The sequence below is a fragment of the Schistocerca cancellata genome, chromosome 4 (genome assembly GCF_023864275.1).
Source record: "Schistocerca cancellata isolate TAMUIC-IGC-003103 chromosome 4, iqSchCanc2.1, whole genome shotgun sequence".
Classification (NCBI taxonomy): domain Eukaryota; kingdom Metazoa; phylum Arthropoda; class Insecta; order Orthoptera; family Acrididae; genus Schistocerca; species Schistocerca cancellata.
This window is the reverse complement of record NC_064629.1, coordinates 167,857,279-167,870,541: the sequence shown is the minus strand read 5'-3', so window position 1 is coordinate 167,870,541 and position 13,263 is coordinate 167,857,279. Positions and strand designations below refer to the sequence as shown.

Here is a 13,263-nt window from a genome sequence, read left to right as displayed (position 1 = left end):
AGGATTTAGAGTACATAGCTGGTAAAGTAATTTTGATATTTATTAGGTAATTGTTGTCTAAAAGTGAACTGCAAAAAGGAAAAGAGCTAGCATTTATTTACTTTCGGAGTGAACCCAGAGCAAATGGAGATGTTCTGGTTTGTTACATATCAGATTATGTAAGATTTTATACTACAAGCACAGTATCTACTTTTTCTCAGGTTTAGGATGTTATTTATTAAGCTGTTAATGAAAAACGATGTCTTTAAAATCTGACATAATTATTGTTCCACCTTGTTAAATGTTTGCAGCATAGACCTGAAGATGTAGATGTTACTCGGCCAAGAAAAAGAATGAAGCGTTCCTTGCCAAGAGAAAGAGTGATGCATCACGTACCAATTATAGACAGACGAACAGAATTGACTTTTACAAGACAGAATCTGTATGTAGATGTGCACAAAGAGTATGAGGTATGTCAATTTATGTAACTGCATTGTCAGATCAGATATATTTATCTCAAAAAAATTTGATTCTTGATTGTGTTTCCTGTCAGCAAAATTAATGACTCTCATTAGGGAAGGAATTTTAATTTAAATGTTTCAATTTAGTGTCTCCAGAAAACCAACATAGATTCTTTTAGTCACTCGTGATTTAGTATGAAACATAGATTTATAGTCTGTTTATTCTTCAAAAAAATAAGTGTTAACAAATACATGCAGGTCCTATGATAAATTAATTGTCAGCTCATGATATGCAGATACATCTTCTCCAGTTTTCACCTGAGTTGTAGCATCATCGTGAAGTAATGTTTCTACGATTTCTGAACCTGTCATTTCTGGGACTTGATGGAACTTGTTTGTAATGTGATGTGCATACTGATGAGTACTTACACACTCTCAGTTAAAACCTTACAATATATGAGAACACAGTTTTATTGGCAAATTTTACTAATGAAATCTTCCCAGGTTATCAGCTGAGTTGAAATATTGTGTTGAAGCAATTTTTCAACAAGTTTTCAACCTGTCATTTCAGGGAACTTGTTGAAAGTAATGCTGCCACTCATCCAGAATAATCAATTATAAAATTAGAGGATAATCAATTATCAGTTATATTTTAAAAATGGTATACATATAGAGATTACCTCGTATTTGTCAATACCAGTGTGTGTAACATTAACTTGGTTTGGTTAAACACAACATATGTGATGATGATCATCACAAATCACAAGGCCACATCTTTTCAATGTCGTATTGGAAACATCATCATCTATTTGCAACAACTTTTCATTCTTGGGGAAATTGGTGGTTTTTCAATGTTTAAAATGAGAATGTGGGATAAACTTCATGATTTTCCTTACTTCAAATAAGAATGTGGGAATACTCTTTATTTCAATAAATTTTCATATGTTACTTCTTCAGTCTACCACATCACTCTTTTTAAATAATAGAACCAATCTCTTCTCCCATATTTCAAAACTAACCACATATAATATTTCAGATAAATTCACAATTGTGAATAAGGACTACCATCAGCTGTAGAATGGAATGATGACTATGAAAATTTGTGCCGGACCAGTACTTGAACCCAGATTTCTGCTTATCACTAGTGGGCACCTTACCATGTGGCTATCCGTGCACACTCAGAGCCAGACCCAAACTTCTGTATGTTGTCGATATGCGTCTATGACTTGTACTTATACATTCATTATGTATGTTCTCATACAGGTCACGTTGTACTTGAAAGTCGCATGTCCACTTGATTGCAATATTGAATTTATCTACTGATACCGGGCAAGTGCCTTTCAAGTTCATCTGACCTGTATGGGAATATACATAATGGATTAACAAGTACAGATTGTAGATGCATAATTAACGACATATGGAAGTTTGGATCTGGTCGTGAATCGTGCATGGATAGCCAAATGGTAAGGTGACTGCTTGCAATAAGTGGGTAATCCGGGTTTGAGCCCTGTCCGGCACAAATTTTCATTATTGTCATTCCATTCTACAGCTATAGATAGTCCTTATTAGCAATTGTGAATTTATTTGATATGTTTTGTATTGGCTGTGCTCGCCGCAGTGCTCATGTCCAAAGGAACTTTGCACCGTAATCAGAATAACACAGGCACTGCAATATCGTATTTATCTGCTGAAACTGGGCAAGCAACTTTAAGGTATAATGTCTGACCTTTATGGGAATATACACAATGGATGTATGAGTACAGGTCATTGACACATTGTTGATGACATGTGGAAGTTTGGGTCTGGCCGTGAGTCATGTACGAACAGCCAAATGGTAAGGTGACCGCTCGTGATAAGCAGAAATCCGGGTTTGAGTCATGGTCCCGCACAAACTTTCATTGTTGTCATTCCATTCTACAGCTAATGATAGTCCTTATTCACAATTGGGAATTTATTTTAAGTATTATGTATGGTTAGTTTTGAAATATGAGAGAAGAGATTGGCTCTATTATTTAAAAAGAGTGAAGTGGCAGACTGAAGAAGCAATACATGGAAATTTGTTGAAATAAAGAGTATTCCCACATTCTTTTTTAAAGTAAGGAAAATCATGAAGTTCATCCCACATTCTCTTTTTAAATATTGGAAAACTACCAATTCATTCAAAAATGAAAAGTTGTTGGAAACAGCTGATGATGTTTCTAATAATACACTGAGATGATCTTCATCATATATGTTGTGCTTAACCAAACTAAGTTAATGTTACAGACACAGGTATCAACAAATATGAGGTAATCTCTATGTGTATATCATTTTAAAAATATAACTGATAATAGATTATCCTCTAATTTTATAATTGATCATTTTGGATGAAATATAACATGTAGTATGAGAAAAGACAACCATACACTGTATAGAAAGGTAATGAGCGGTGGGTAGCAACATAGGTAAGTTGTTCATGACTGCAGTTCAGCTATCAAACTTTCATTCACTTTAGAGCTCTCTCCCTCTCACACAAACGCACACACACAGAACAGTTGTGTATTGTGACGGTGAGGTCAGTTGTGTAGTCATGAGAATTTTTGTTCATTCTCACTCTGTGTGTGTGCGTGTGGGGGGTGGGGGGTGGGGGGTGTAGAGAGAGAGAGAGAGAGAGAGAGAGAGAGAGAGAGAGAGATATGATAATGCTTTCAAGGATTGTTACCCACTTGTGCAATCATGGGAAATGTAGCAACTCAAAAGCTTAACTTTGGAAATTCAGGATTTTTTACTTTCAGTGACTTTTTAACACAGGTGTAAAGTGCTAAAATGACTTACCCTTGCATTTGACTGTCAGATGTAACACAGTGTTAAAGATGCTATGTTTCCATAGAATTGAAAGGAATTTATAGTTAAACGTATATCACATTTATTAATGATATTATATTTTTATATGAGATACTAATTGTTTAAGAAACAGGATATAGAAATTTATAGAATATAGTTCAAGTAATTTGCAAAGGGATGACCAGTCACTTCACGGGAAAAAATTTAAAAGGAAAATTCCATAACTGTGAGTCCTTTCCTCTTCTTACTGTAAATGTAATTATCTTATGTAAATGTATCTTAACTAAACTTTTTTAAGACACAATGCTGACTTTGTTTTTTTTTTCATATTTATATGAGTGTTACAAAAATTATTGCGTAACATGATGAAGATATGAAGCGTAACATGTTCCAAACAACCCTACATACTATAAACCACCACAAATTTATTTCTTTGCATAACTGCAAAATCGTGCTTGCACTGTATGTGTACACTTGCCAACTTTTTCAATTCTTGAATAATTTTAGATTCTTATTTTTGTGGTCATAAAGTTCTCAATCATGATACTGTGATTCAATTAATTTTGTGTAACATTAATTAGTTCTTGAGATATCATGATTTTAAAATTTTGTAAGTTCATTACTGTGCAAAAATTTAAAAGCAAAGTTTTAATGAATTTGAGTGAAATTTTTTTTTTTTTTTTTTTTTGTGGTTCCCCCCCCCCCCCCCCCCCCCCAATTAGCATTAAACCCGTGAACAGTTCCATACCTGCTGTACCACAAGTATGTTATTTTGGAATTTCAGTTTACAGTTTTAGTGGACCACAAATGAAAGAATACATTAAGGAATGGAAATATTTCAGATGCTTTTCTGGAGAAAATTATAAATGATATATTTCTGAAAATTAATTACATGTTTCATAAATTATAATTATATAGCCTTCAGATTTCAATAGATGCTCGTATCCAGTTTTTGTACTGTAAAAATTATAACATAATTTATAAACATTCTATACCAACAGGAATCTACTATAATAATAACCAAAAGAGAGAGAGAGAGAGAATAGAAAGTTGAAAGTGCAGTGAGGACAGACATTCACATGCATGTCAACTAGAAAAATCATATTGGTGGTCTGATAAAGTGATTGCTTTAAGCATGCAAACAAACAAACAAACAAACAAAAGATGTTTCCTTGCTTTGTATCTTAGTGTACTGCAGCGTGGAAGTGTGGCTGAGTCACATGTTATTATTGCTTTCACAACTATACTTATAATAGAAATTGACATGTTTGATTGGTTAACCAGCTCTTCTGACAAGACATTTATAGTAGATCTTGCATGCATATCACAATGAATTTGCCGTTACATGAGAGTGAAAGTTTCCAAAAAGTTTAAAATTGACAGTAGGATATCAGTAATTTAAATGTCCATGCTTATATATCACCTGAGATGGACATGCCTGTTACCAGTCTTATAAATAAAGATACTCATTAATGCAGCTTAATATCTACCAACAATATGTCTTATACAATGTATGTAAGCTGTGAAGCCCCCGACACATAAGATTTTTGAGAACAAAGAAGTCAATTAATATAAGTTCATGTATTTTCAGTATTGTTATTTAGTCCTATGCTAACTCTTCAGATGTACAAAATGTATTCACTGTATAAAAGAGAATAATTCGAAAAATGTAGTCTACTTTTACATCTGCGTCTCTGCTCTGTTATCCACTATAAAGTACAGTTAGTAAGTTACATGTTCCATAGATAGTATTCACAATAAATGATATGATATGAAACATGTCAACTGAATAAATATAGAATGCACATTAATGAAAATATTAATGTGGCTACATGCTGACCATTTACTTTTTTTTCTGTATACATGCTTGATAATTATTACTCAGGAATTTCTATATAGTGCAGGAATTAATATGGAGACTGAAGTGATTGTCAATGAGTTTTGTAGCTGTATATATGTGCCAAAGTTAGATTCATTAAAGGGCAGTGCAGATTATTTTTTCCTTCTAGTGATGTGAATATCTCTCTTACTCTTGAACTCAGATGGATTGTTGGTAATAAATTGCTGAGGCTGTGATAAATATTGCCATCTACTTAAATAGATGCCTGCAAGATGTAAGTGTGTAAACCCCACACCTAATTTCAGTTACTTTCTTTTGTGCAATGGATACATTTACCTAAGTCAAATGTTAACCATGATGAGAGAATTGTAAAAGACAGTTTATGTATAGCAGATACTATTAATAATTACTTTTTAAAACTATCCAAGATAATTAGCTGAACTAGTTCAGTAGAGACAGCAAAACAATACACTGAAAAAGCAATGCAGATGACATTTAGTGAAATAAAAAATTAATTTCCCATTAACACTTCAAATACAAATTTGTTCTGTACAATATATAATGTTCTTAGTCACTTGGGTAATACCTCATTAATTCAGAGTGTTTTCCCAGACTGATCAAAATGTACCATATTTGACCATCAGTAAAAGAGTGAGTCCACAGATGTCAATGACAGCTCTCCAGTGTCATTCCTTACATCTATTTTTGAGCAGGTAATGTACTCAAGGATTGTCAGCCACTGTCCAGTAATGGGATACTTAGCCAGTCACAGGTTGGATTTTTAAAGGATTACTCTGTAGAAGCAGCTATTTACTCATTAACTGAACACATAATAAAACCTTTAAATGATAAAATATGACCAGTTGGGATCTTCTGTAACTGGAGGAGGAGACTAGTGTTTAACGTCCCATTGACAACGAGGTGATTAGAGATGGAGCACAAGCTCAGATTAGAGAAAGATGGAGAAGAAAATTGCTGTGCCCTTTCAAAGGACTGTCCCAGCATTTGCCTGAAATGGTTTAGGGAAATCACAGAAAACCTCAATCAGGATATCTGGACGTGTGTTTGAACTGTCGTCCTCCCGAATGCAAGTCCTGTGTGCTAACCAATGCGCCACATTGCTCGGTGATATTCTGTAACATATCAAAGGCATTGGATAGTGCCATTTGTATTATTCTATTACAGAAGTTAAGTTTTTATTGAATATGTAGTTCAGCACATGCCTGGTATAGCTTTTATTTAAGAAACAGTATGAGGACAGTTACCCTAGGCTGTTTGAGTAATACAAAGAGGGACACCACGTCATTAGTGTGGGGAGAAATTGCAATGGGAGTCCCATGGGCTTGGGTCATTGGTCCACTACCATTCTTGTTTTATGTTCATGGTGTCTTGTTTTATTTGAATCTGGAAGCAGACTTGGTCATGTTTGTAGATTATACAAGCATTGTTGTGAAGCTGAGAAAAGAAGCAGCAACAGAGAAAATAGTAAATGGTGTATTTGTGAAAGTTGTTGACTAGATTTGCATGAATGGGCTAACTATAAATGTTGAAAAAGGAAAGCTCATCCAGTTTTGTATTGTAAAAAATATCCAACCACCTATTAACCTACTATATCAGCAAGAAGTAATAAACAAAGTAGAAAGTTCGATTAGGTATGCTTACTGATGACAACTTAAAACAGGAAAAACCATATAGTAGACACTTTAAAATGTTTAGGTTCAGCTGTTGTTATGACCTTCAGCTTGAAGACTGGTTTGATGCAGCTCTTCATGTTGCTAGATCCTGTGCAAATCGCTTCATCTCTGAGTAACTACAGCAACCTACATCTTTCTGAATCTGCTTACTGTATTCATCTGTTGGTCTTCTTCTGTAGTTTTTACCCCCTCATCTGATCCCTTCTTTTGGTTGAGTTGTGCCACAGTCTGAAGACTGGTTTGGTTCTGTTCAGTACTTCCCCATTGGTTATGTGATCAACCCATATGATCTTCAGCATTCTTCTGTAACGCCACCTTTTGAAAGCTTCTGTTGTCTTTTTATCTAAACTGTTTCACTTCCAAATGTGGCTACACTCCAGGAAAGATTTCCTAGCACTTGAATCTATATTCATTATTAATAAATTGCTCTTCTTCAGAAATGTTTCTCTTACCATTGTCAGTCTACATTTTATATCCTCTCTGCTTCAGCCATCAGCAGTTATTTTGCTGCCCAAATAGTAAAACTCATCTACTACTTCAAATGTCTCATCTCCTAATCTGATTTCCTAATCGATTTAATTCGACCACATTCCATTATCGTTGTTTTGCTTTTGTTGATGTTCATCTTATATCCTCCTTTCAATAAACTGTCCATTCTGTTCAGCTGCTCTTCCAAGTTCTTTGCTGTCTCTGACAGAATTACGATGTCATCAGCAAACCTCAACAGTCTTTATTTCTTCTCCTGAACTTTAATTCCTGCCCCAGATTTTCCCTTGGTTGGCTTTACTGCTTGTTCAATGTACTTATTGAATAATATCAGGGATAGGCTACAACCCTATGTTACACTCTATTCAACTACTGCCTCCTTTTTGTGCTCCTCAACTCTTATAACTGCCATTACCCCTACTACCTAGTGTATTTCAAATTTCCAGTCAACATTGTCAAAAGCTTTCTCTAAGTCTACAAATGCTATAAATGAAGGTTTGCCTTTCCTTAACCTATCTTCTAAGATAAACTGTAGGGTCAGTATTGCCTCACGTGTTGCTACATTTCCCTGGAATCCATACTGATCTTCCCTGAGGTTGGCTTCTACCAGTTTTACCAATCATCTGTAAAGAATTCATGTTAGTACTTTCCAACCATGACTTATTAAACTGATACTTCAGTAATTTTCACACCTGTCAGCAACTCCTTTCTTTGTAATAGGGATTACTACATGCTTTTTGAAGTCTGAGAATATTTCACCTGTGTCATACATCTTGCAGACTAGGTGGAAGAGTTTCGTCAAGGCTGGCTCTCCCAAGGCTATAATTAATTCTGACGGAATATCATCTACCCCTGGGGCCTTGTTTTAACTTAGATTTTTCAGAGCTTTGTTAAATTCTTCTTGCAGTGTCATATCTCCCATCTCATCTTCATTTACGTCCACTTCCCTTTCTATAATATTGATTTAAAGTTAATCTTCCTTGTAAAGACCCTCTATATACTCCTTTCAGCTTTCCCTTCTCTGACTAGGACTGGTTTGCCATCTTGAGTTCTTGATATTCATACAGCTGCTTCTCCTTTCTCTAAAGATCTCTTTAATTTTCCTTTGCGGTATCTATCTTTGCTTATGTGAAATGTGCTTCTAACTCTTCCATTTTTTCAGTAGCCATTCCTGCTTAGCAATTTTTCACTTTCTGTCAATCTTTGCTTTCTGCAAAGTTCTACCAAGTGTCTTCCTATTTCATTCCATTTCCCCAGTCCATATTCACCTCCAATTTTTCTTTCTGTTCCTTTTCCTACTGTCGAATTCCAGTGCTCCATCACAACTAAATTTTCACCTCCTTTAACTATCTGTATAATTTCTTTTATCTCATCATACATTTCTTCAGTCTCTTCATCATCTGTGGAGCTAGTTGGCATGTTAACTTGTACTACTGTGGGATGCGTGGGCTTCAAGTGTATCTTGGCTATGGTAATGTGTTCACTATGCTGTTCATAATAGCTTACCCACATTCCTGTTTTCTTATTCATTATTAAACCCACTCCTGCATTACCTCTATTTGACTTTGTATTTATAATCCTGTATTTACCTGACCAGAAGTCATGTTCCTCCTGCCACCAAACTTCACTAATTCCCACTATATCTAACTTCAGTCTATCCGTTTTCCTTTTTAAATTTTCTAACCTGCCCGATTAAGGGACCTAACATTCCGTTCTGTAGAATCCCAGTTTTGTTTCTCCTGATGACGATGTCCTCCTGAGTAGTCCCTGCCAAGAAATCCGAATGGGGGACTATTTTACCCAAGAGGACACCATCATCATTTAACCATAGAGTAGAGCTGCATGTCCTCGGGAAACATTACGGGTGTAGTTTCTCCTTACTTTCAGCCGGCACACAAGGTTGTTTTGGTTGATGTTACAAGGCCAAATTAGTCAATCATCCAGACTGTTGCCACTGCAACTACTGAAAAGGCTGCTGCCCCTATTCAGGAACCACCCTTTTGCCTGTCCTCTCAACAGATACCACTCTGTTGTGGTTGCACCTACAGTATGGCTGTCTGTATCATTCAGGCATGCAAGCCATCTCACTGATGGCAAGTTCCATGGTCCATGAGTGGGAGGTTCAGCTGTTTTGCATATTTTCATTCACTGATATTTTATGAGGTAAATAGCAGAGGGCAATTTTTATTATTCCATTCATGGAAGGCATGTGGGAGGTAGAATTATAACACCTCTCTGAATGCTATTATTAGTCGCAATTTTATTTTCAAGGTCTCTAGGAGAGCAATATGAAAGTGTCTGAAGAATATTCATAGATTCCATCTTTGAGGCCAGTTTTTGAAATTGTCTAAGTAAGTTCTTGTGAAGCAGTTGACAATGCAGAGATCTATGTAGCCTTTACTGCCAGCCTGCCAGAGAGGTATACACACACAAATGCTTATAACAAAAGAACTCAGCATTTTATGTTGTTGGGTAAATACACAATCAATCCTCACCATTTCATGAACAGCACTGAATTGTATGGTGCAGCAGCCAAATGTTTCCTGTGCAGCAGGAAGACATAATCTGGACAATCAACACATGGACACCACAAGGAAAGGTGCAATGTGTGCAATGGTTAGCAAAGTTTATATCAGTAACACATGTTCAGCAATGTGCAAGAAGAGAATGGAACATGGTTCCTCCCAGACATCCATTTATCAATGGGACAGATCTCTTTGAGAAATGGGCCATTTCATTTCAGATGCTGAAAAACATCGTAAAATGCTTGGAAATGAGGAGACCATGGAATTTGTATGCGAAGCATTCGATAGAAGCTCACGTAAATCCATTAAACAACATATTTGGGAACTAGCTGTCCCCCATTCGACGGTACATGACATTGTGCACAAACGTCTCCAGTTGCGTGATTACAACCTCCAGCTTAACATCACATTAAGCTGGAGGATCATCACAGGTGATGTGATTTTTTTGTTGAAATGTTGCATCGTATAGATGTCAGCAATGACTACCTCAGTGCAGTGCTGTCAGTTATGAATGTACCTTCCACATCTTTGACAAAGGTAACTGACATAATGGTCGAATATGGGGAAGTGAGACTCTAGGAGAAGTGACTGAGCATGAAAGGGACACACTAAAAGTTAATTTGTGGTTGGGACTATGTAAACATGGTCTTGACGTGTTGGCAAACTATGCTGTTCCACAGATGCCTCCCGACATAATTTTCCAGCAAGATAGTGCTCCACTCCACTATCATGGGGATGTTACCACATTTCTCCATGAGATGTTTCCTGAGTGTGGGATGGGAAGGGGGGGGGCTCCCATTGTCTGGCTCCCTCACCTCACCTCTCCTGATATGACTCCACTAGATTTTCTGGATTTCAGTGCAAGAGGATTTAACGGAAATTGTTTGCAGAACAAAGGTTCAAGATCTGGTAGATTTAAGACAACAGATCTAAGCCACAGTAGAGGCCATAACACCTGTTATACTTATCAACATGTGGGGAGCATTGGACTACCATTTTGATATCTGTCGAGCTACAAATGGTGCCCACATTGAGCTGTACCAACACACATTAAGTGTTTGAGCTCCTGTGTATAGTGTTGGACAAATACAGCTATAAACCTTAATAGTTACTGATATAAAACAAATGTTTTTGTATACCTCTAACCTGGGCACTATGCATGTGCTTGATGTCCCCTTTTGTTCCAATATTTTGTAAAGATCTGACAGTTTGTATCTTATAACACTTCCTCATAGATAACTGCATTGTCTTTAAATGTTTAGAGATTGCTGATCATATTACTTGCTTAGTTATTTACATATAACATGAATAGTAACTGCCCTGGAGCACCCTAGAAAACATATACTAGTCTGTGGATGGCCCTCCATTCAGGATAATGTACTGCATTTTGAACCATTAGGAATATTAACATCAGATTCAATAAATTTTTCCTTGGGTGATATTTAATTTCAGTAATGTAGTTTAATTTGGGAATAATAATCATATACTGAAATACCATATTAAAAGGGTAAATGTCATCATTCTAGTGCAGTGAATCTAACTTTTCTTCTAAGAAATGAATGAAATGCAAAACTACAGCATAATGATTTACCCATGGATATGAAACGTCTTGACAGCCAATAAAATCATACTTACAAGCAGTTTGAATTTGTGAATATTTTATGGTATGTGTTACCAACAACTGAAGCAAATATGTTTTCAAATTTACAGGATGTTTTCAGCAGCCTCATGGAGCTTCTTCCTCCTATGGAAGAGCCTGTCAAGAATTTTTTACCTCTTAGTCAAGATGAAATGGTAGGTAACCTATATATAACTCCTACTCATCTGCAAACATACTTTTATGTAAAGAGCCAAGAGGGACCTCATTGTCCTCATTGTAAAAATTTAAGTAAAGACCTCATGTAACTAGGAAAGAAGGATGTTGAAAAATGTAGAAATTTTGTGGTGCATGGGCCACAAGAGTAAATTATAGACATTAATTTCTTGAGAACTAGTGGTAGTTCAATCTGTGTTATGTCAGCAGCCATAACATACTGTATATAAATTTTAAGATTATTGAGACTGCCAGGTAAAGTTGTAAAAAAAATGACTAAGATGGAAAGCAGTGGGCCTTACAGTTCTCTCATTTGGTGATAAATTTTCTTTAAATGAATATGACACATATTTCACAAAATGGAAAAATATTCTTTCCCTAAGTATATAATATTGTATAAAAATGGTAAGGCTGTGTAGGAAAAGATCTTGGTAAAGAAGATATTGTAATTGGGGCTGCAGGTAACAGTACATATAATTTTGAAGAGTACAATGGTCCATGGACCTCTCCTGCAGTGCAGAGTGAGTTACAGTTTCAAGACTGACTTTACCTTGTGATTTCTTGAAACCCCCCCCCCCCCCCCTCCCTTTTTTGTGATAGCCACAGTTGGGACTTGTATTTATTTGTGGTGTGGTGAATAGTCGGGACTTGCATTTGTTTGCAGTTTAGCGAATAGTTGGGACTTCCATTTATTTGTGGATTGTCGGAGACAGTGATTTAATTTGAACATTACTGCCCAAGACTTAGAAACTTTGGTGTTGTCTACTCTGTATAGGGGGTACAAGTGTCAGTCTAAGGACTTCAGTTTTTTAGGGGGCTTGGCACTGTACTTTGCTGATAGTGACAAGGTAGTATCCAATTTATGTTCACAGTTTGCTCAAACAGCAAATACTTGGGATATTTATTTTAATAAAGTCAGTTATTTTATTGCAAACAGTTCTTCTTAGCTCAGTGATCTGAACTAGCTTGTCCCATCATCATCTTAACACTTACTTATTATGCACCTTCAGGAAATTGGATGAAGTATCCTACTTATTGAACTGACAGCAATGGATGTGACCATCACCTAGACAACAGTAAGCTCAGGGCAGTTAACTTGCTTGAATTTTAGTTCAGAGTCCTTCTCCTTGAATGAACTGGAATCTGCCGTCTTTACTTTGAAATTTTATAAAGCTCTTGCCATGAATGATCTCAGAGTAGAACAGCTCAAGAAGTTTGGATGGATCACCCTGCAGTGGCTGCTTAAGTTCATGAATGAGTGTGTAGCTATGCTGTATATTCCCAGGCTCTGAAGGAGCATGAGTGATTGTATTGCTTAAACCTTGTAAGGAGCCTAAAAGCTTTTGTCCAGTATCATTGTTGTGCCACTGTGTGAAGACCTTCAGACACTTGTTCTTAACTGAATTTACAGTATAATTAAAAGAAATCTATTTCTCAACAAGCTGGTTTTCAATCTGGAAAATTGTGCTGCAGTCATATGAAGAACCCCACTCAGCTCATTGAATGGGGTAAGATAACTGAAGTTGTGTCTGTTGAACTAACAGCTACCTATGCCATTATCAATCACAGAAAGATGCTGAAGAAAATTTACCAGCTCACCATTGATTAACAGCTAACATCCTTCCCATGCATAATCAGGGTG

General features: G+C 36.2%; 1 protein-coding gene across 1 annotated transcript in view; it reads left to right on the top strand.

Annotated features, from left to right (window-relative positions):
• LOC126184692 (uncharacterized) overlaps nucleotides 1-13,263 on the top strand; it is a 331,999-nt gene that overhangs the window by 149,764 nt on the left and 168,972 nt on the right. The window contains exons 10-11 of the mRNA XM_049927189.1: nucleotides 291-449; nucleotides 11,519-11,602. Of these exons, the coding sequence (XP_049783146.1) occupies nucleotides 291-449; nucleotides 11,519-11,602 (243 nt within the window). The remainder of the gene's footprint in view (nucleotides 1-290; nucleotides 450-11,518; nucleotides 11,603-13,263) is intronic.